At 51.4% G+C, this 23,308-nt stretch overlaps 2 protein-coding genes across 3 annotated transcripts; one reads left to right on the top strand and one right to left on the bottom strand.

Annotated features, from left to right (window-relative positions):
- The first annotated feature begins 3,409 nt into the window (after positions 1–3,409).
- On the top strand, positions 3,410–8,557 carry LOC119053791 (sialic acid-binding Ig-like lectin 5). The gene is made up of 9 exons (XM_037151534.2): positions 3,410–3,515; positions 3,593–3,973; positions 4,178–4,456; positions 4,685–4,732; positions 4,959–5,216; positions 5,298–5,582; positions 5,815–5,914; positions 6,703–6,784; positions 7,587–8,557. Exons 1-9 carry the CDS (start codon positions 3,479–3,481, stop codon positions 7,779–7,781), a joined length of 1,665 nt encoding a protein of 554 aa, XP_037007429.2. The 5' UTR covers positions 3,410–3,478; the 3' UTR covers positions 7,782–8,557.
- Positions 8,558–11,156: 2,599 nt separating this feature from the next.
- LOC119053793 (cytoplasmic tRNA 2-thiolation protein 1) lies at positions 11,157–15,293 on the bottom strand. 2 transcript variants are annotated; one of them, XM_037151544.2, is made up of 4 exons: positions 15,213–15,293; positions 15,072–15,113; positions 13,349–13,898; positions 11,157–11,778 (listed from the first exon to the last, which is right to left on the bottom strand). In XM_037151544.2, the coding sequence occupies exons 3-4, from the start codon at positions 13,854–13,856 to the stop codon at positions 11,240–11,242; spliced, it is 1,047 nt and encodes a 348-aa protein (XP_037007439.2). In that variant the 5' UTR covers positions 13,857–13,898; positions 15,072–15,113; positions 15,213–15,293; the 3' UTR covers positions 11,157–11,239. The 2 variants fall into 2 exon arrangements, with proteins under 2 accessions (XP_037007439.2, XP_053515730.1); XM_053659755.1 differs by lacking the exon at positions 15,072–15,113 and having other exon boundaries at positions 15,213–15,255.
- Between the last annotated feature and the right edge of the window lie 8,015 nt (positions 15,294–23,308).

The following is a 23,308-nucleotide window of genomic DNA, read 5'->3' as shown; positions in this document are numbered from 1 at the left end:
GGGACACAACCATGCAAATCCTACCTCCTTTAGTCCTTTGCTTGCACAAGACAATTTTCTTTGCAATATGTGAGGAGTTCTGGGTGGGAGGGGCATAGAGCTAGTTCACATGTTCCCTGAGGCAGGGGGAGCCCCAGGTACTGTGGTGCCTGATATTTATACTAATGATGAGATCACTGCTTCAAATAAAAAGAGCAAAGAAACATGTGGCACCTATTAGTTTTTCCAAAAAGGGAAAACACATCACATCAAGCAAGAAAAGCTAAAATTGCCCTGGCTGGTGTGGCTCAGTGGATTGAGCAGTGGCCTACACATCAAAGGGTTGCCAGTTCAATTCCCAGACAGGGCACTTGTCTGGGATGGGAGCCAGGTTTCTTCCTGGGTGTGTGAGAGGAAACCACACAGTGATATTACTCTCCCCTTCTTTCTCCCTCCTTTCCCCCTCTCTAAAAGTAAATAAATAAGTATTTAATATATTTTATTAATTATGCCATTACAGTTGTTCTATTTCCCCCTTCATTCCCCTCCACCCTGCACATCCCCTCCCCCACCATTCCTCCCCCTTTAGTTTATGACCACGTGTCTCGGTTTCTTTAGATTCTATATTTCCCATACTATTCTTGCTCTCCCCCTATCTATTTTCTACCTACCATCTATGCTACTTATTTTCTGTACCTTCTCCCCCCTTCTTCTTCTCCCACTCCCCTGTTGCTAACCCTCCATGTGATCTTCATTTCTATGGTTCTGCTCCTGATTTAGCTGTCTTCTTAGTTTGCTTTGGTTTTAGGTGTGGTTCTTAATAACTGTGAGTTTGCTGTCCTTTCACTGTTCATCTCTTTCATCCTCTTTTTCTTAGGTAAGTCCCTTTAACACCCCATACAACAAGGGCTTGGCAATGATGAACTCCTTGAATTTGATCTTATCTGAGAAGTACTTTATCTGCCCCTTCACTCCAAATGAAAGCTCTGCTAGATAGATCAATCTTGGATGTAGGTCTTTGGATTTCATGACTTGGAATAACTCTTTCCAGCCCCTTCTTGCCTGTAAGGTCTCCTTTTAGAAATCCACTGACAGTCTGATGGGAACTCCTTTGTAGGTGACTGTCCCCCTATCTCTTGCTGCTTCAACGATTCTCTCCTTCATTTTAATCTTGGCTAATGTAATGATGATATGCCTTGCTGTGTTTCTTCTTGGGTCCAACTTCTTTGGGACTCTCAGAGCTTCCTGGATTTCCTGGAAGTCTATTTCCTTTGTCAGATTGGGGAAGTTCTCCTTTATTATTTATTCAAATAAGTTTTCCACTTGTGGCTGTTTCTCTTCCCCTTCTGGTACCCCTATAATTCAGATGTTGGAACATTTAAAGATATCCTGAAGGTTCCTAATCCTCTCCTCATATTTTTGAATTCTTATTTCTTCATCCTTTTCTGTTTGGTCATTTTTTCCTCCTTCTGGTCCACTCCTTTGATTTGAGTCCCAGTTTCCTTTCCATTACTATTGGTTTCCTGTGTATTTTTCTTCATATCAATTAGTTTAGCTTCCATATGTTCCTCTAATTTATGACTAAAATCAACCAGTTATGTGAGAATCCTGAACATCAGTGTCCTGAACTGTGCATCTGAAAGTTTAGCTATTTCTTCATCGCTTAGATTTATTGGCTCTGGGGCTCTGAGTTGTTCTTGAGCCATGTTTTGATCTGTTCATGTCTGTTAAGTATAAGGAGCAGAGCCTTAGTTGTTCACCAGGGCGGGGCTACCCAGGTCGCTGTTTTGTGACACTGTATGTGGGGACATGGTCATTGAGGGGCCACCCAGGTCGCTGGTTTGTGATTCTGTACGTAGGGGTGTGGTCAGAGAGGGACAATGGCCACTTTGTCCTCTCTGCCACTTTCCACCACTGTGGCCTGTGCGGTCCGTCTCACCACCGCTAGCTCCTTCACCAGTTTCTCTGTGTGACAATGTGTTACCATGCTCTGCCCTCAGTGGGTCCAACGCCTTGGGCCCTCAGTGAGTCCGCCCGCTTCTCCACACCTGGGATCCGTCCACAGCTGCTGGCACACTTGGGTCACGTGCCTGGGTTGGTCCAGTGGATCTTTCCTGCCTGACCCCGCTCTGCTGCTGGCTCTGCCCCACTTACCAGTTTGGCTGAAGGGTTTATTGTTGTCAGACTTCCATGTAGTTCAATTTTATGTGGTTTGGCTGCATTTTTGTTGCTAAAACATTATTGTTTTTAAACTTGGTTGTGTGAGAAGGCAAAGTGCTTCCACCTACGCCTCCATCTTGGCGAAAGTCTCTAAATAAGTTTTAATAAATGCTGAAAACCAAAATATGAGAGAACACTTATGAACTATTTTCATTAATGTGTGGTGTCCCTTTCTGACACTCCTGCATGTCACATCTTCCCCACATTGTCGACGGATCCCGTTTAATTTCTTCTTTATGAGACAATAATTCTGTCTTATAGAAACATAGATACTATACTAAGAATCATTATTAATCATTATCATAATATAATATTTATATCATATACAAATAGGAGGAGAATCACTACATCCTCTGGCACAGGAGACTGACACTTCACTTTCCAGCATAGTTTAGAGACTTTCATTGGTCACACAACTTGTTTAAAAAACACTCTGAATTGTTATACTTCATGGTCGTGTTTGAAAAAACATTCATCAAGTTTCATTCATAAAAGAGCAGCAGGATTGCAGGTTATTTCCACACATCCCTGGAGCCCTTGTGGGGCTCTGAGAGGGCACTGAGCTGGTGAGGGGCCCTGAGGATGGAGCTTTCTGAGTTTAATGTGTCAAGTTTGTTGCTGTGCTGAGATCCATTTGGGTCCCCTGGAATGGAGTGAGCTCTCCCATCACACACCCCATTTCAAGGGTGCCTGTGTGTCATCACTGTCCCCCATATCCCCATACTCCAGAAGGCCATCACTTGTGGCCCATGTCCCCAAAGAGACCTCAGAGCAAAGGGCATTAATACACAGCCCCACCCCCACCCCCTGGGTACCAGCCTCCACTGCAGTTGGGTCTAATTTCCTTCTACTCTCACCAGCACTTGTGCTGTCTAAAGAAAATATAAAATTATCCTCATCCAGGATGTTCAGTGGATTCAGGTGGGGGATGGGTGCTCTGAGCCAGTAGGACCAGTTCTGACTGCCATGTGCCCTGGGTGACCTCCCTCTTGAGTTAGGTGATCACATTCAGCTTCCCATCTGGACAAGCCTCTCAAACTCTGGGGATGTTGGTATAACCACTTGGAGGATCTGGCAGAGGGCTGAGCTGAGACAGTGGTGATTTCTCAGCCCCTTCTCCACCCCCACAGCATGTGGAGCCCAAGTTCCCCTTCCAGGCCTGGCCACAGCTCTGTCACCAATGACTTTCTGTTAAGGCGTCCTCTGCCCCACCCCACAGCTCAGCATTTCCCTCACCGACACAGGGACTGGGACCCACTCTGCCCTGTGAGAGGCACACATGGTGCTCCTGCTGCTGCTGCCCCTGCTGTGGGGGGGTGAGTGATCCCCGGAAAAGGGGTTGGCCTAGTGGGGGAGCAGCTGGGGCTGAAGCTGAGTGTCTGTGTTCCCCCAGGGTCCGTGCAGGAGAAGACAGGCTATGAGCTCCAAATGCAGGAATTGGTGACAGTCCAGGATGGTCTGTGTGTCCACGTGCCCTGCTTCTTCTCCTACCCGTGGAGTTCATGGTCTTCCTCTAGTGAACTCTACACCTACTGGTACCGGAGGTGGGACAACACAGGTTATACTGATCTTGTGGCCACAAACAACCGAAATAAAGCAGTGAAGCGGGAGACCCAGGGCCGATTCCTCCTCGCAGCCCCCAGGACCAACAACTGTTCCCTGAGCATCAGAGACGCCAGGAAGAGTGATGCAGGAACCTATGTCTTCCGAGTGGAGAGAGGATATAATGTGAAATATACTTACCAAGATAAGATGTTGACTTTGCATGTGACAGGTATGATAGGAGGCTGGGAGAGGACTCTGAGTTATGGGATCTTATCTTAGAACAGGAACAGGACAGTGGGACACTCCCTGATTCAGACCATGGGCCCAGAGTGGTCAGAGGACACACAGGACTCAGGGAGAGCTCAGGTTCCTACTCTAAGTTCCCAACCTCTGTAGGGAGGAGTCCCCAAGCACCTCCCTCTCTCCTCCTCAGAACTGACACAGAAGCCAGACATCCTCATTCAGGAGCCTCTGCAGTCTGGCCGCCCCACACAGCTGACCTGCATCGTTCCAGGGGCCTGTGAAGGGGGAAGATCTCTCACCTTCTCCTGGGCAGGAGCTGCTGTTTACTCTCTGAACCCCCAGAACCTCCACTCCTCAGTGCTCACCTTCACCCCGAAGCCCCAGGACCATGGGACCAACCTCACCTGTCAGGTGAAATTGCAAAGATCAAGGGTGACTACAGAGAGAACCATCTGGCTTAATGTCTTCTGTGAGTGTGGCAGGGATGGCTGGTGTCCTAGAGGCAGTGGGACTGGTGTGTGGACATGTGTGTGTGCGTGTGCACAGGAGGCTGAGATAACCTGAGAACATTTGTGCATGGATCTGAGTGCTTGCGGGCAGTGAGCCAGAAAGACAGCAATCCCACCTTCCCAGTTCCCACCCTCCTGCTTCCTGCTGCTCCTCCCCTCTGAATTGGGGCCATATCTTTTTGTCCCAGATGCCCCCAGGAAGCTCACCATTGATGGATTGTACAGAAATATCACAGGTAGGGAAGAACCTCCCTCTCTGGGGCTGGGACCTGCCCCTGGGGCCACCATGAAGCTGAGGGGGGATCAGAGTGTGAATGGGATCAGATATGGGAGAAACAAGGAGGAGAATCACCACCCTCCCTCCCTCACCTCTTCTGGGTGAGTGCCTGCCCTGTGTTCGTTCTCTCTCTGTCTCTGTCTCTGTCTCACTCTCTCTCTCTCTCCCCACTTCTTCCTCCAAAGCCCTCAAGATTCTGCAAAGCACTTCATCCCTTCCCATCTTGGAGGGTGAGGCTCTGCAGCTGCTCTGTGTGGCTGACAGCAACCCCCCTGCACAGCTGAGCTGGTTCAAGGGGTCCTCAGCCACGAACGCCACCCCCATCTCCAGCACCTCCATCCTGGAGCTTCCTCGAGTGGGGACTGGGGAAGAAGGAGAGTTTACCTGCCAGGCTCAGCACTCCCTGGACTCCAAAAATATCTCTTTCAGCCTCTTAGTGGTCTGTGAGTGTGGGGGCCCCTGAGGGCAGGACAGGTGGGTTTGGGGAGGGCAGCGAGACTACTGACACTTTTCACTCCCCACAGACCCCCCACAGCTGCTGGGACCCTCCTGCTCCTGGGAGGACAAGGGTCTGCACTGCAGCTGCTCCTCCCGGGCCAAGCCAACACCCTTGCTGGGCTGGCGGCTGGGGGAGAGGCTGCTGGAGGAGAACCTCAGCAACACCTCCTACAGAGTCACCTCCAGCTCCGCGGGGCCCTGGGCCAACAGCTCCTTGATCCTCCCTGCGGGGCTCAGGGCTGGCCTCAGACTTACCTGTGAGGTGCAGAATGTCCATGGGGCCCAGAGCGCCAGTGTCCTGCTACTGCCAGGTCAAGGGTGTGCTGGGGGCAGAGGCTGAGGGAGAAAGGAAGCGACCAAAGGGAGAACGAAATTGGGAAGAACAAAATTGGGGAGAGCGTCTGTGGTCAGGAGTGGCATGATTTGCTAGCACGGGGCCCTCTGTCTGGTGTCTGAACAGAACCTACACTGGTGCTGCAAGAATGTGGGAAGACACGACACTTAGTCCTGCGAGTGGGTGGTCTCATGTCCTCTTCTCTGCAGGGCAGTCGGCATCGGCTTCCAGAGTGGTTCCTGCGGCTCTTGGAGGTGCTGGTGCCATGGCTCTCCTGTCCCTATGTCTGTGCCTCATCTCCTTTTGCATGTAAGTCCATGTGCTGGGGAAGTACAGGGAGCCACATCATGGGGAATATGGAGAGAGGCCCCAGCACCCCAGAAAAGCAGAGCTGAGTCCCTACAGAGGGCCCCTTTTGGAGGTGAGATGGCACAGCAGCTTTATTGAGATAAAATGTCCATATATTTAATGTGTGCAAGTCAACACTGTTTAGTTCAGTCCTGAAGTCGTGCACCCATCACCACAATCAATTTCAAAACTTTTCCTTTAGATCCAAATGAAAAAACAACCCATGTCCCTTATTCGTCATTTTGCTACCATCCTTCCCTCCGCTCCAGGCAACCAGTAATCTAATTCTTCTCTCTCTTAATTTGCCCTTTCTTGACATTTCCTATCATTAAAATCATACAATGCATGGTCTTTTATGACTGACTTTTTCACATACCATATTTTCAAGGTTCACATATTAATATTTTATTTCTTTTTATTTCCAACTAATATTCCAGGGTATGGATAGGACACATTTTACCTGTCTCTTCATTCATGGAAGGATAGTTGGGTTGTTTCTAATTTTGGGCTCTGAGGAATAACACTGTTATAGCTCGTGCATAAGTTTCTCCCTGTGTAGGGGCCTATCACGATGTAAGTTTAGTCTTGGCCAAACACCTGGTTGTCCAGGAGATGGAGCACTCACTTTCATGTCAGAAGGTCTCTGAGTCAGGTCCTGGGATCTGGATGCCTCAGTGGTCTTCTCAGGAAGTGGAGGCAGCCTGCCCACCTGTGCCTGAGCCATTGTGGCTCCTGACTTCTTCCCTTAGAGTGAAATTGCGCAGGAAGCAAACAGGCAGGAGACGAAAGATCACGAATGATGAAGACCCTGTCATGGGCACAGTCCCTTGGGTGAGTGATATGGGTCTCTTCTCGTGAGGTAGAGGGGGAGGGGCTGGGCATGTCCATTCACTGAGTGCAAAGTGGGCTGCTCAGCATTTCCCCAAACCCGCTCCTCTGTGGTCAGCTGGACAGACAGCTGGGAGGTGAGTTCTCCTTCATCTACTGGGGCCCTTGGTTAGTCTTGTGCCCCAGCCTTGCTGACCACTCTGCCCTCTTCACCTCCCTGCTGGGTACAGGTTGCCAGAACCTCTCCCCCCACAAACTATTACTTTTCACCTGTTCTTGGCTTGTTAATTCACTTCTCCTCACTTCAGTTTCCCTATCTGTAAATGGAAATAATAAGAGTATCATTTATATTTGGTTTCTGTGAAGATAAAATGTGATTATTAAGACCTGCATATGGTCTAATCATTTGTAGTATTACAATATTTTATTCATTTTATTTTATTTATTTACTTCTAGTGAGAGGGGAAGGGAGGTAGAAAGAGAAGGAGAGAAACATTAATGTGAGACAGATTCAGTTGCCTCTCACATGCCCCAAGCTGGGGGACTCAGTCCACAACCCACGCATGTGCCCCGACTGGGAATCAAACCAGCAACCTCTCAGTTCACAAGCCGGTGCTCAGTCCACTGAGCCACACCAGCCAGGGCAGTATTACAATATTTTAAATGAATGAGCAAATAATTGAGTTCATAAGAAATGGGTATGGAATAAGGGGATGAATGAAAAACTGTTCCATCAGCCCATCTTTCCATTAGGACCATGCCTGCCTTATTTTCTCTCCAACTTCCTTGTCTTCCCTTCACTTAGGGTTCACAGCAAAAGTCCCAGCCAGACAGGCCCCCAGACCAAGCATTGCCTGCCAGGGATATCCCTCCAACAGGGGAACAGCAGGAGCTCCACTACGCCAACATCGGCTTTCACGGGTTGAAGCCATGGGATCCCCGGGACCAAGAGGCCACCAGCACCTCCGAGTACTCAGAGATCAAGAGGACAAGCCAATGAGGACTCGCTCAGACCTTGGTCCTGGCTGGAGGCATCACAGCCTCTCTGGGGGAAAGAAGTCGGGGACTAGCTGGTGAAGCATGAGGAGACCTTGTGCAACATTAACATTAACCACTGTAAGAGCATCTGCAGGCAGAGAAGAAAGAAGAAAGGTGACAAGATTGGAGAGACAGGGGCTGACGCACAGGCTTTGGCACTTCCTTTGGCATTGTCTTCCGGCGATTCACTTCCTTTTTCTGTTTCTGTTTTCCATTCTGTACAGCAGAGATCCCACATTCTACTCAAAGGTGGCTGTGAGCATTAAAGAAATTAATGGAAATTAATTGATGGAAATTAACACATGGAAATCAACCAACAGAGGCCTTTAATGCTCAGCTCTCCCATTGGGTTCCACCATCCACTGGAGTTGGGTCTGAATTTCTTAAGACCACTTGGGTGGTGTAAAGAAAATCTAAAATTATCCTTTCCCAGAGTGTTCACTGGTTTCCATTGGAGGATGGATCTCCCCAAGTCACCAGGACCAGTTCTGACTGTGGTGGTGTCCTGGGTGACCTTCCTCTTGACTTAAACAGCATCTGCAAGGTGATCACTTTAGAGTCACATCTGGACAAGCCTCTCAGCCTCTGGAGGCCCTGGGATAGCCACCTGCCATGTTGGGGTGAGGTGAGACAGGATGATTTCTCAGCCTTCACAGCACCCCCACATCTTGTGAAGCTCAAGTTCCCCTTCCAGGCCTGGCCACAGCTGTCACACAGGGTTTCCTGTTGGGGCATTGTGGGTCCCGACCCACATCTGCGGACTTCCTTCCCTCACACAGGGACTGGGACTTGCACTGCCCTGTCAGATGCAGACACGGTGTCCCTGCTGCTGCCCCTTTTGTGGGGGTTGGGTTTCGAGTGAGCCCAAGTAATGGTGGAGGTCATGTGGGGGAGGGGTGTGGGTTGCAGCTGAGCCTCTGTGTCCCCCCAGGGTCCCTGCAGGAGGAGCCAGGCTATGAGCTCCAAGTGCAAGAGTCAGTGAGGGTGCAGGAGGGTCTATGCAGCCATGTGCCCTGCTCCTTCTCCTACCTGTGGTGTTCTCATTATCCCTCTTCCAAACTCTACACCTACTGGCTCTCTGGTGTGGGGGTCAGTCCATGCCTGAAACTCCTACGCCTGGGTCACCTGGATCACATCCATGGTGTTTTCCTCTTGGTGTTCAGTCATTGGTCCTATCACCTGGTGTGCTTGTAAATTTTTTATTGAATAGTGGGTATTTCGTGTGAAAAATTGTAGAGATTTGGAGGCTGTGGTTGAAAAGTTTTCCCTCTGGATTCTAGAACAGTCTAGAATAGCACTGCAGAACGGAATTTTCTGTGATAGAAATGTTCTGTATCTGTGCTGTTCACCTGGCTACATGTGGCTATGAAGCCCTTGAAACGTGTTTAGTATGACGGAAGAATGAAGCTTTAAATTGAATTTGAACCAATTTAAATGTAAATTGGATCATGTGGGTAGGGCTGCCCCACTTTCGCTGCCTGGGAAGCAGATAGAGTATATTAATCCAGTGTCAGGTTGAATTTGAACATGGGTTCTGGTCTTCTTGTGAATAGGCCTACCTGCCCATGACCCTTACTCTAATTCGTAATTCTGTTGGGTCCTAAGTGAGGTATTTATGGGGCCTCTCCTTCTCCGGAGACCCTGAACATCAAATTTTGTTTACTCGGTTCCATGACAGCCCAGGGGCTATTTGAACACATTGCGCTCACCTCAATGAACACATTAGGCTCACCTTAATGCTCTTTCCTGCTCTCCAGGATTTTGGCACCTGAATCCCAATGGCCTCAGGAGCCCCAGATGCCATTTCTGTCTCCATCCCCACGATGCTGCTCAAAATTCAGCTCAGGTTTTCAGCCTCTTAGTGTGAGCTTTCTGGCCATTTCTTTAGTCCTCTGGCCCCTCCTGCAAGTTAAACTTCCCTTTTCTCTGAGATTGTGGTTTCTATTTGGTGTCTTCGAATAAATTGTTTCGTGTGTGTGTGTGTGTGTGTGTGTGATTTCTTTGCATTTGGTTTCGCTATAAGGATTCTTGACATGAGATATTCCATCATGGCTAGAAACCTCCGTGACTTTATTTTGGTCTCTAACCCGTCACCTCCTCAAAGAAGCCCTGACCTCCCCAAATCAAACAGCTCCCTCCATAGCCTTTCCCCTCCTGTTCCTTCATTTTCTGAGCATAGCACTTATCATCAGGCCTCACAGTATGTATTTACTTCTCTTAGTCTCTTCCCGCAAGACTGTAAGCTCCACAAGTGAGACATTGTGTCTTTTTCATCAACCCATGTATACATTAGGGGCTCCATAAATGTTGAAAGAATGCTGCTGTGTTACCTGGTGGGGAGGGAGATTTGGTCTCTGCCCTGAAAGCCCAGTCTAGTTGGGAGAAATGACACCCAGAAACTGTGGATCGGCACAAAGGAGGGCCGGACCCAGGGGATGGGGTGTGGGCCAGGTGGAAGAATCAGGGAGTCTCCCAGGAAGACCTTGGAGGATTTGAGCAGGAGGATGGGAAAGGGAAGGCAATATTGACTCAGGAGCAGCCTAGGAAAGCTGAGAAGTGGGGCTGAAAACACCACGTCTCCCCAGGGGTCCAGCAGGAAGCTTGTGGGCTTAAGGCCTGCTTGGACCAGCAAAGTGGCAATCCTGAAACCCAGAGCCCCTGGTGTCCAAAGCTTAATGCGAACAACCAAGCTGGCACCATTTATGGAGCGCTTCATCAAATCCTCACAACAGTGCTTCGATTCCATTTTCAGGGGAGGAAACTGAAGACCAGAGAAGTTAAATCACTGACCCGGGCTCACTCAGCTCGGCCTCCAGAAGCTGAGGTCTGGGAAACCCACCCAGCTGCTCCTCATCCATCACAGAGCCACCAGGAGGGATTCAGGTGTGAGGGGGTGGGGGGCAAGAGCCCCAGGCAGACGCTGGTGTGAGCCCCCAGTTCCGTCCCTCTCCATCCAGGCGACCTCAGGACAGTTGCTGGTGCTCAGGCTACAGCCAATGAGACGGTGGGAATGAACTGAGGGGGTGGGGCCTGCGGCGTGCACAGGGCTCGGAGAAGCACCAGGATTACAGTGAATGACGCGTGCCCATCAACGCCGTCATTCCCTGCAACAGGCAAACAGGAAACGTCTGCGCACAGCAGGTGCTCAGGAAGGGCTGGGGCTGGCGGAGAACCTGGAAGGGGTACGAGGCAAGCAGCCCCCCAATTCGCACTCGCTCGGGAGTGGGAAGTTCTTCGGCCCCCTCCTCCCTCGGACCCAGGGGCTCAGGCCCCAGCTCCCGCAGGGTCACAGCTCAGCGGTTCCGTCCCCCTCCGGACTTCACACGGAAGCCCTGGGCAAAGGTAACTGGGGTTTATTCACAGTGTCATTTACAGGCTCCCTGAGCTCCCAGGTCGGATCCCAACAGAACACTGTGGTCCCTAGAAGGAGGGCACGGCCTCGGAGGCTGGGGCCTGGACCTGCTCCCGAGGCGCCCCACGCGGCCCCATCTCGTCCAGCCCCCGGCGGCCCTTGCCGATGGCCAGGCGGGGCCGGCCGCGGTCCAGGCCGTCCAGAAGGGCGCAGGCCTGGCAGAGCGCGCCGCTGGCCAGCGCCCCGCAGCGGGAGCAGGTGCGGGCGGGCGGGGGCCGGGCCGAAGGGGCCAGCGCCAGGCGCTCCGCCGAGTGCACCAGGTCCAGCACCGCCGAGGGGCGCGCGGCCTCCAGCAGCTTGAGCAGGTCGCGCGCGTGGCCGCGGAAGGCCTCGGGCGCGTAGACGCACTCCTCGGAGAAGTAGTCCAGGCGGCGGAAGTGCGCGTACAGCACCACCTCCTTCTGCGAGGCCAGCTGCAGCGGCCGGCAGCGCGGCAGGGCGCCCCCCTCGCCCGCGGAGCCCAGGCCCCCGCCCCGGGCCAGCCGGCCCACGTCGCCCCGCAGGAAGTTCATGAGCACGGTCTCCGCCATGTCGTCGGCGTTGTGACCTGGGGGAGAGAAGGGGAGCAGGTCAGGAGGGGGCGCGGGGGGCTGCTGGTCATGGGGACACCGTGGGGCAGCCAGAACCCAGAGAGTCGGGGAGGGGCACGGCGAATGGCAAAGAGTGGGTGACCCCGCCATGGGGACACCCTCCCCGCCCCCCCAAAAAAAAACTTGTGGAGCAGCCAGAACTCAGAAAGAGACCGGCAGGTGGGGGCAAGGGGTGCAGGCCATGGCGGCCCCGGGGACCGTGGGGCAGTCGGTGAAGGCGGAAGGTGGACACAGCAAGAAACAGGAGAGGACAGACATGGGCTCCCACGGAGCAACTGGGGTGCCCTCACCGCCACCCACCGACGGGGCCAGGCAGGCCCTGGACTAGATGCCCTTTCACGGAGGCAGTAAAGTGCTTTACGCTACAGACATCATGCCAGCCTCAGTTAAAAGTGTGCTTCAGACCGAACGGGAGGAGCCGAAAGGGCACCTAACGGAGACCCTCAGCAGCGCTGGCGACACAGGTGCTTCTGCAAAGGCGGATGGCGGGAAACCGACGACCGAACAGTCGCCACAGAATTTAAGCCAAATCCCTGTTTCCTCCGCATCCTCTCATCTTACACCCGAGTCTCTGCAGTAAAATACGGCTCTTCTCGGGGCTTCTCCATCGGCCCCACATCCTCGCCTCGGGGCCTTTGCATAAGCGGTTTCCTTTGCTCAGAACCATCTCTCCAACCTCCATTCATCCCTCACTAGTCACCCACGCAGCCTTCAGGTCCCGGCTCACCCAGAAACGCTTCCTTAGTCCCCGCCTTTCTCTTCCCACTGGGTCCTCCTGCCACAGACTCACGAAGGTTAATAATTTTCCTGGTTAGCACTCAGGTTGCAGTGAGCGCGTGAGAATCGGGCAGAAGCAGGGACTGGGTTGAGCCTAAGAGCGAAGGTTTGAATCAGGGTCACTGCTTTCCAGCCTCCGGTCTAAGTGCTCCACACATCTAGTTCTCAGCATCTCCGGGACCCAGATGGTGTTAATGCCCCCGTTTAACCAAAGAGGAAACCGAGGTTTGGAGCTTTGCTCTGGGCTACACGGCTTGAATCTGGCACACAGTAAATGGCCAATATTCATTTGTTGAAGTAATGACTGGGAGAGAAGAGAGTTATCAGAGAGGTGAAGCCGAGGGAGAAAAGGAGTTAAAAGACCCCGCTGCGTTGGAGATGACAGAAGGGAGACACCCCTGCACGCCCCTCCTTTTGTGAGGGGAAACCTACAGAATGACATTTAAAAATGTGGAGAACCACAGCCCTAAGAGAACCCCGCCCCGGCTCTCCATTTGCTATTATTTGTGTGCGCGTGCGCACCCAGGTGACTACAATGACTCAAAATCTTGCCACGCCTGCCCCACACCGTCCCACGGACCCGCACATACCACGGCCCTGAACTATGCTAGACCCGCCACTTATGACACACCCAGGGGCGCCTTTTCACTTCTTGGGCGTGAGCCTCAGCCTCCTTCCAGCGCCCACCCTTGCCCGAGCACGCGCCCGATCCTCCCACAAAGTCCCTGCTATCCCAGCGCGTGAGTTCACCTGTCACGATGTGCGTGGCTCCCACGAGACGCGCCCCTTCCTCTAGCGCCCGGCGCCGCAGCACCCCGCAGAAGGTGCAGCAGGAGCGGCTGCGGCCTGAGCCAGCCGTGCTGCGGGCCACGGCGTCCATCGTCCAGCCCCCGAAGAGGTCAGCGTAGGCCACCACGGTGAGCGGCAGCTCCCAGCGCGCCGCCTGGCGCCGCACTGCCGCCAGCGCCGCGTCCCGGTAGCCGCCGATGCCCTCGTCCACCGCCACCAGTTGCAGCGAGATGCCCAGGCGGGGCGCCAGTTCGCGCAGCACGTGGGCCAGCACCGTGGAGTCCTTGCCACCCGAGGCGCCCACAGCCACCACGGCGCCGCGAGGCAGCAGGCGGCCCGCTACCACCGTGTGCAGCACCTCGGCCTCGAAGGCGGCGCAGAAGCAGGTACGGCACAGCGCTTGGCCGGAGCGCGGGCGGCGCAGGGCCGCGCGGGCCTTGCCGCAGGAGGCGCATGGCGGGGCCGGCATTGCGCGGTCTGGGCTGGGTGAGAGGGGTCCGCTTCTCCTGGACTGGGAGAGAAGGGAAGCCGGTCACAGGTCGACTCAGAATTGTGGGGACGCTGCCTCCAGGGAGGCCGCGTGGATAGCGCTCAGAGTAAACCCATTGCCTGGAATACTTTCCCCCTCAGCACTGCAGGCCATGCACCTTCACATCTCAGCTTAAGCTTCCATTCATTCCACAAATACCAACTCAGTGGATCCTGAGCACTGGGGACACAGTAGTGAACAAACGGAAAAGGTTGCAGGCAAAAAGTTCTAGTGAAGCAACCAACCCATGGGTATGGAAGAAATAACCAAGACACATTTAAGCCAATGAGGAGGAAGATGAGGAAATTATCATCTGAGATGAAGCCAGAAGAATGAGAAGTCAGGCATTAGATCAGGATGGGAAGAATGTGCCCGATAGAGTTACCAGCAAGCGCAAAGAATGTGAAGGGAAGGGCCTGTCTGTATTCGGTTGGTTGGAAGATGTGTTGAGACTGAACAGAAGAGACGCAGGGGGTTGACGGTTGTCAGGATGAGAAGCTCGGGCTTTTTCGTAATGAGATAGGAATTAAGGGATGGTTTTAAGCCGCGGAGTGACTGGGTGTGATTTATATGTTAACAAGATCCCTCAGGCTGAAGTGTGTGAGTGGCCAGGGCAGACCACTGAGGAAGCTCCTGCAGGGACCCACTAGGTAACAAGGAGCCACTCGGAGCAGAGTGAAGGCAGTGCAAGCAGAGAGACGTGGTGGGATTCTGGATGTCTTCTAAAAATAGAGCAGATGGGATTCACTCAAGTCGTGGTTGGGGGAGGTACATGGATGGGGGAAACAGAAAACTCGGGACAAGCCCAAGGTTTTGGCATGAACAGATGGAAGGACAGTGGGACCATCTGGTGGGGAAGAGGCGAGAAATAGGTAAGAATGGGGAACTTGTATGAGAGGGGTAGGTTTAGGACAGAGTCTGGAATTTCATTTGGGCACGGTAGAGTTGAGGCCCTTTGCTCTGGAACTCTTGCCTGAACCCAGGGCTGGGTCTGGCGCCTCCCTTGGGCTCCAACGGCCGCCTTGATCGCCCCCTTGGCCAGCCCTGACCACTGTAGACTGTAACCTGGACAGAGGAGAGTGCGCTCGCACTGCACCCAGCCGCTGAGTGCTAAGCGGATCAGCAGGGGCACTGGCTGCTTGGAGCACCTCCCACCTGGAGGGCCGCTGGGCGGGGATCGCGTAGAGGAGTGCCACCCTACGGGATACGAGGGAGAGAACAATGGAGACCATCAGCTCCGACACAGCAGCGCAACAAAGGACCAGGACCATTCCCCACAGGAGGGGGTACACTCACCTGAGCTGAATCTGCGCTAGTGGAAGGTCCAGGCTCCCAGAAAACGCGGAGGTAGGTGAACAGACTACGACTCCCAGAAGGCTTCAGGTCTACCGGCCTACAACTCCCAGGTGCCCGTGCGGCACTTTGGCGTTAAGCGCTCACTTTTCGGGGACTGGAGGGCCTCCTATGACGTCACGGGCTCCGCCGGTGCTCTCGGACAGCTCCAGGCGTGTCTAGCTTATTTCTCGTCTGCGCATGCGCGGGAGTTGACGGGGCGTCGGTTGCGCGTGCGCGTCTCTGCGTACGGTGCAGCGTGCAGTGTATTTCAAAGGCGCCGTGGTTGTGTTTCAGATTTCGTGCTTTCTTGGGAGAATGGGCTTCAGGGCGGCGGAGAAAGGAGTGGGATGGGAAAGGGAGGGCCAGCGCGTGCTCTGGACTGGTTCGGAGGGGACGCTGGGTGGTCCGCGGCGCGCGCAGCCTCCTCGTGGCAGGCGGGTGAGTGCACGTAGGGATGGTTTCCGGTTAGCGGTTCTGTGCACCCGCCCCGGCCTTGGGGTGTGGGCCCAGCGGGCAGGCGTGGGTCGGTAACCAATGCGCGCGCAATTCTGCCCTGTGGAGTTAAAGGCGGACGTCGGGATGAAGGGCAGGTGAGACCCGTGAAACGGAGGGTTTTCCGGGGTACAGCCCCCCAAACTAAAAGGGGGCCTATCCGGGTCTGAGCCCTTAGCCTCCTTCCAGGCCCCAAAGCGCCCCCTTTTCTGCGTGTTACTTTCTGAGTTTCTTTTGCGTCTACTCCTGTGAAGCCCTTGATAGGGAAGATTGAGAGCGAAGGGCATCTGTTGTAAAGGTTGAATCCTGGTCGTCATACTCATCCATTTGTTGATCATTTCATTTCCTGGGGTCCTTCTTGTGAGGCACAGGTGTATCGGGCCTGGTTGGGGAGGGAGGGATGACAAAGCTTGATGTAGAGGCACCTGAGTCAGGGGCTGCAGGAGCCCAGAGGCTACAAGCGCTCTAGCCAGGACATGGGGGGCTGGAAGGAGGTCAAGAGCACTTAATGAGCAGTCAGCATGTGCCAGATACTGTGCGCTAGACATCCCACACACCATCTCAGGTTCCTCATCTGGGAAGTGGGGACGACAGTAATAGGGCCTGCTCCTAGAGTGTTTGGGAAGATAAATGAATTAACATGGAAAGTGTGTGTTAACCAACAGTGAACTTTTGCTATCTTCATCTCATGCAATTCTCATCATCGGGGAAGGCTTCCTTTTCTTGGGAAGGCCTAAGGTTTCTTGTAAAGTCAGGCAGTGAGGTAGGGGGTTTAAAACCTCAGGCAATCAACAGATAGTCTCTGTCAGTTCTCAGTTGGTGATTTTCGCCCCCCCCCCCGCCCCCCACAGAGACCTTTTGGCAATTTTTGGTTGTCACAACTAGGGGGCAAGGGAAGGGCCCTACCACTGGTATGTGGTAGGGCCAGGGGTGCTGCTCAACACCGTGCACAGGAAGCCCTCCCATAAAAGTTATGGGAGGGCCAAAAACAATACTAGGGCCAAGATTGGGGAACCCTGGCCTAAGTGGTATTCTGCTGTACCTTGGTCGTCTGTTCAAAAACTAGTGTACAGATCGGGTGTTTCTGTGTTGACTTTAGTCTCCCGCTTTCACAGTTTCCTTAATATGTAAGCACATGTCCACATGACTCACATACTTTTGAGTGAGAAGTTAGTAAAGAAGGTTCAGCTCACACTGGGTATCTGTGAAGAAAAGAGGATGTGAAAGTCAGCATTCCCTGGGTGACTAAGCCTACTTCTTTGTGTGACCCTGAATAAGTGGCTTAACCTTTCTGTGCTTTCTGCCCAATGGGGGGTGATGACAGCAATTCTCGGAAGAACTGAGTTAATATATGTAAAGCATTAAGACTGGTGCCTGGTGGTATGTCAGTGCTGTGAAGGGCGGGGTGGGGGGCGGGTTGCAGCGGTTTGGTTCTTCATGTCAGTTATTTGGGGTAATGGTAACTGGCCGTGCTGAGAACTGGGCCAGTGTTCCCCACCAGTGGGCACAGTTTGGGCAGAGGTTTCTCGTGGGTGCTTTGCAAATATTTGGCATTTCATTTGTTGCAACACAGTAGTTTAATATCTGAGGGGAAACGACTGTGTCAGTGTCAGGAAGGCAGATGACTGTCTGCAGCTTCTTGGTTGCAGGGTAACGGTCAAGTTCCTCAGTCTGGTGTTTGTGACCTGACCCCCGACGACTTTTCTAGATTCATCTCATGACTGAACCTCTGAAAGGGCCCACATTTGCCAGTGAAATAGCTTTTTCTGCCAGGTGTTTGCACATGCTCTCTCCTCTTCCTGAAGACTGTCTGTCCCCAACCTCCCCCATCACACTGATTTCAGTTTCTCAACCAGGTATCCACTTGGTTGGGCTTCCTCCAGGAAGCCCACAGGACCCCTCCTCCCCTGCACTGGATTAACACCTGTGGGCTCCCACAGCCTCTGGTCCCTCACTTTGTCATAGGCCCCGTCACCTTGGGCTGTGGCTGTCTCTGTCCCGTTCACTGTCTCTTTGGGTTGAGGACACCTTGACGAAGGGGTTTGGCGGGATCTGAATCTGGGACTCCAGCATCAGTGAGCACACGGCCTGGCACAGAGCAGGCAAGCTCTTCAAGGCCCTTCCTGAGCTGCTCCTGGCTGACATTGCTTGTCTCCTAGTACCTGCGCCCTACTGGATACAAAGCTCAGGCCGGAAGCTGGCTATGGGGTGGGGTGTGGTGGTTGAGGACAGAGGTGCCTGACTCAGGCCCTGGGACTTCCATCCTACCTGTGTAACTAAACACATTACACTTCCCCACCTGTAAGAGAGAAGGAAGAATAGTATAGCCCTCATAGGGTTAGAGCACTGGATACCCACAAGACTATTTTGCCTGTTGCTCTTGGGTTGGGAGGTACTGGCATCCAGTAGGTAGAGGCTGGGAATGTTACGAAATGAACCCACAGGACAGCCCCCTCAGCAAGGAACCTAACTTGTCCAAAATGGCAGTGCCTCAGTTAAATGCTTAGGCCTCTTGGGCCATAGTTAGTGCTCTGTAGATACTACTTACCAATATTGCCAGTGCTTCAGCAACACTAAGCTCTCTGGTGCCTCCGTCTCTTTGCCCAGGATGCCCTTCCCCCACTTGACATGAGGGTTGAATATCTACACATCCATCAGGACCTATCCAGAAAAAACACCTCTTCGGGGAAGCCTTCCCTGACCTCTCCCAAGAACTCAACCTGGCAGTAGAAAGAAGGCACACACACGGGCCAGGGCACACATTCAAGGGTTTTACACCTGAGTGACTATAGGCAGATGAGTTCTGTTTGTGCCTCAGTATTCTTATCAATGAGATCAAGGAGTGCCTTTGAGAATGAAATGGGTCAGCCCTGGGCAAATGTTTAATTAATGGCAGGATTTCCTTATTAGTCTGTAAAACCTAAAAGCTTAGTGTTGGTTCACATCCGGGGGAATTCCTAAATATGTTTTTTTAGTAAGATTAGCTATGGAATAGGAACTAGCAAACTTATCTACCACAGAGAGGCTTAAGAAGAAAACTGTTTATGTGCTATTTACGTGATGCTCACATATTCGAACTAAAGATTCAGAAAGTGGGAAAGTAAAAGGGTGGGAAGAGATAAGAAAATAACCCCAAGAAACCTAAATTTAGCTACACTATCTACAAAACAAAACAGATTTTGAGTTAAAAGGCACTATCAAAAATAACCTGGATGATGAAAACAAAACAAAAAAAAACCCCTCTAAACTTGGATGCACCAAACAACATAGTCCCAAAAGGAATGAAAGTTAACAGGATGACTAGAAATCAACACATTCCAGTAGCTTTGTGACATTATATCTCAGTTGAGTGGGAAAAAACTATAAAGCTATGGAAAATTTTAACAAGACCACCAACAGGCTTGAACTAATGAGTGGAAATGGAACCCTGTGCCCAGAGTGATTTGAGAACGTAGGTTTAGCCAGGAACACATGGAATCTACAGAAGCCCTAGGCATAGGTGTTCAGGGTGGTGCCCACTGGCCACATGTGACTAAGGACCATTTGAACTGTGGCCACTCTGAAGTGAGCTGTGCCATGAATGCATAATACATACCAGATTAAAAGACTTCGTGTGGGAAAAGGATGTGATGTCTTAACCACTTTTATCTCAACTGCATGTCAAAATGGTAATTTTTAAAGCTTTTATTTTTAGAAAGGGTTAGGGAATGAACAAGAGGGAGAGAAACATCAGTGTGTGCTCGCCTCTCATACACCCCTCACCGGGGACCCAGAGAGTTACCTGATGGGGGCTTCTGGATGCTTTGGTTTCTAGACTTCCCCACTTGTGTTTTCTGGAGAGAGTGGGCTTGGAGAGTTTGTGACTTAGGTCAGCCAAAGGTGCCTTCTGCCTCAGCCTGTCCCTCTAACCACTGATTCCCTCAGTCTGACTCAGAAAACAGCTGGGCAGGGGGCACATGTTAGAACTGACCAGGAGGAAAAGGAACCAAGCGGTCCAGACGCCCCAGGGGAGATCCCCCTGGATGTCCCAGACTGCACTTGGCTCCTGAGGGGTGTGCAAGCACACTGTGGCAGCCAGACAGCCTTCTGCCTACAAGTGGAAATACAACTATTTTGGGGTTTCTTTACTATTTAAAAAACAAATAGTCCCAATGTCACTTGGGAAATGTGAGTGCACTGTACTAATTTGAATCATGTAACATGCATGGGAGTTGCTGCTAGTTTAAGATATCAGAAAAAAAGTTGTTTTTTTTTTGAAAATTTTATATAACTGGGAAACAAAAAATATATACAATTGATTTTATTATACTTGTTTAATCTTTCAAGAGTAGTGGAATAGCCTATTTATTTTTTTTTTGTGAAAAGGAAACAAAATGTTTATTTAATGCTATTCAGGCCTAATGCCACCACTAAATATCAAAGTCCTTTATGTATACACCTACACCCACACAGCGCTCCCTTTTCCCACAGTCCCAACTCCGGGTACCGTAAATCAGGAAAAGAGCACACGTCTGTATTGCAGGCTGCTGGCACCGTCAGCTGGGTCACTGTGCAGGATCTCGAGTTAATCCAAAGTACTGTGGTACCCTCTCATGGTCCACTGGCAAGAGTCCTTTGTACCCAGTTCCAGTCAAAGTCTCTGTTGCTTTTCAGGCCCCGCGGCCAAAGGGGGCACCCCAAAGCCGCGTGGGCCTCTTCTACCAAAGCTGCAGGAGTCCGCACTCCACCAAAAGCATGCGGCTGTCTTCTTCACCTGGCTGCAGGGATCTCCATTCTGGCAAAGCTGCGTGGTTTTTCCCTTTCACCTGGGAAAGAGGGGGTCCGCACCCTGCCAAAACCACGTGGCTCCCTCTTTCACCTCACCAAGAGGGGGTCCTCACTCTGCTGAAACCGCGTGGCTCTCTCCCATCTGGCCAAGCGGGGACCCTTCATGTCCTGGAGCCAGTCTTTTCCAAGCTCTCACCTAGGCGCTCTCACTCCGGAGCGCAGCCCCTAGTTACATTCTGAGTCCAAGCCCTTCTCACTCAGGAGAGCAGCCCTTAGTTACATCTTGAGTCCCTCCTGTTTATTTTTTTGAGGAGGTAACAAGAATATATCTTTATGCTTCCATACCTAGTCACATGATTAGGCTACCAAAAATTTTTTTTTTTAAATCATCATTCAGCCCTGGCTGGTGTAACTCACTGGATTGAGCGCAGGCCTGTGAACCAAAGGATGATGGTTCGATTCCCAGTCAGGGCACATGCCTGCGTTGCAGGCCAGTTCCCAGCAGGAGGTACATGAGAGGCAACCATACATTGATGTTTCCCCCTCTCCTTCCCTTCCCCTCTAAAGATAAGTGAAATCTTTTTAAAAAATTATTGTTCAGCCCTAGCTGGTGTGGCTCAATGGAATGAACACCAGTTTGATTCCCAGTCAGGGGACATGCCTAGATTATGAGCCAGCTCCCCAGTTGGTGACGCATGAGAGACAACCACACATTAATGTTTCTTTCCCTGTTTTTCTCCCTTCCTTCCCCTCTGTCTAAAAATAAATGAATAAGATCTTTAAAAAAAATTGTTCATGATTTGGTTGCATGGCTTGTTGGTTGGAGCATTGTCCTATGCACTCAAGGGTTGTGGGTTTGATTCCCAGTCAGGGCACATACCTAGGTTGTGGGTTCATTCCTTGATTGGGGTGCATATGGGAAGCAACCAGTCGATGTTTCTCTTTCTCTCTCTTTCTCTTTCCCCACACACACCCACCCCTTTCCTCTTTAAAAATCAGTGGAAACACATCTTCACATGAAGACTGAAAAATAAAAAATCATTGTTCATAACTAAATTTTCACCAAGAGCCTGGAATATAGTGGCAGTGTGGCTTAAATCATAATCCTTGTGATTGCGACAGGAAGTACAAAATAAGGAATAAGAACAAAATCTGCAAAACTCTCAGGCTGTAATATGCCTCTGCTGTTTCCTGTGGCATCAGAGGGGTCAATTTACTGGGCTCTTCAGGAGACAAACCACACTTGCAATAGCAGCCTTTCCTGTCTCAGTGCAAGGAGGAGGAAGTCTGAAAATGCAAGCCTAGGTGTCCTCACACTGGCTGATGTGTGACCAGCCCTCACTCACTGTTGGCGGCTCTGCAGAAACCACCAGATGCATCTGACTCCTGCGGCTGGCCGATGGGGCATGATTCGCGTGAGGTCCACACCCACACCATTCACAGCTGGATAACAGGAATTATTACAAGCCCTGCTATTCTCAGCCCAGCCAACACATTCATAAATTGCTACTTAGCTAACTCTTAACAGGATGTTTCAAAGACTGGTCCTCGTCCCCAGACGACAGCACCAAATCCACCTGAAATGTTCTTGACAAGTGTCTTCTATGTGCAAACGGTGCAGTTCCAACATATCTGTTGAGGATCTGGTGCCTTCTCATTTTGCCTCAAGAAAGGGGTGTCTAGATCTAGAAGTGCCACTCACATGCCTGGGTATTGCTCTCTGAAGCAACTCTCTTCTGTAAGCTGCCTTTCTAGCCGAAAAGCTGAGAGAAGTTCTACCAGTAGGTAGTTCTTCCCTATTTCTGTCCCAGAAAAGAGACTTTGCTATTGAAATTGGATTCTTGTTTTCTTCAATGCTCCAAACTTTAAGGATTATATATCCCCAATCACATTCTGTCCTTCCCACATTTTGGATTGGATCCAGAGCCTGCTTCTGCAATGAGATAATTTTCTAGTTTCTCTAAAAATACACTCACTGATTTAGTGACAAGGACACCAGCCTGTAGTGTAACTTTTTAGTGACTTTTGAAGGCATTGATTCTTACTCTTCACCTTTGGTTTCAAAATGATCACTGGGACCAGTGTAGACAAATCCTGTTCACTTCTGTTCATAGGACCCATTTGCTTCCAGTGTAAAGGCAGCCCTCGCTATGAGCCTGGAGAGCAAAGCTGAACCTAATCCGCTCCCAGCCATCTTTCCCCAAGATTGCCAGTGTTCACTGTAAATGTAACTCCTCTCCAAGGGCAAATTCAAAACAGGACTCAGCATACATCAGCAGGAGCCCATGACTCCCAGGAAAAGATCCCAGGATTCATTCTTCAGCTACGGCCACCAGAAAACCTTCAGGATCCACAAATCAGTCCTTGTCTTCAATGGGTCTTTCAGAGACCAGGACTCCAGAACTCTCTCTGGTCCTTCTTCAGGAGCAAGACTGACACTGCCTCGGTCTTTAAGACCAAGTTTCTTTGGCAAGACAGAGGCATTCTTCCCATGCAGGTCACTCTTCACTTGTAGGGAACATCACATTGCCTGTGGAGCACTTTCTCAGCCTCAGCACTGTTGACATTCTTTGGTTTGGTGGGGTGTGGGTGAAGCTGCTGTGTATACTGAAGTGTAAGATGTTCAACAGCATCCTTGGCCTCTACCTACCAGATGCCAGCACCGACCCCCCCTGCCACACAGTTGTGACCATAAAAAAATGTGCAGACATTGCCAGATGTCCTGGGGGTGGTGGGGGTGGCATTGGGTAAAATCTTCCTCTGTTGAGAACCACCATCCTAGGGCAATCTTTTAAATA

Source organism: Artibeus jamaicensis, unplaced genomic scaffold, assembly GCF_021234435.1.
Source record: "Artibeus jamaicensis isolate MK-2021 breed Jamaican fruit bat unplaced genomic scaffold, CSHL_Jam_final scaffold_804, whole genome shotgun sequence".
NCBI lineage: Eukaryota > Metazoa > Chordata > Mammalia > Chiroptera > Phyllostomidae > Artibeus > Artibeus jamaicensis.
Note: the sequence above shows the minus strand (reverse complement) of the source record. Positions and strands in the feature narration are given on the sequence as shown.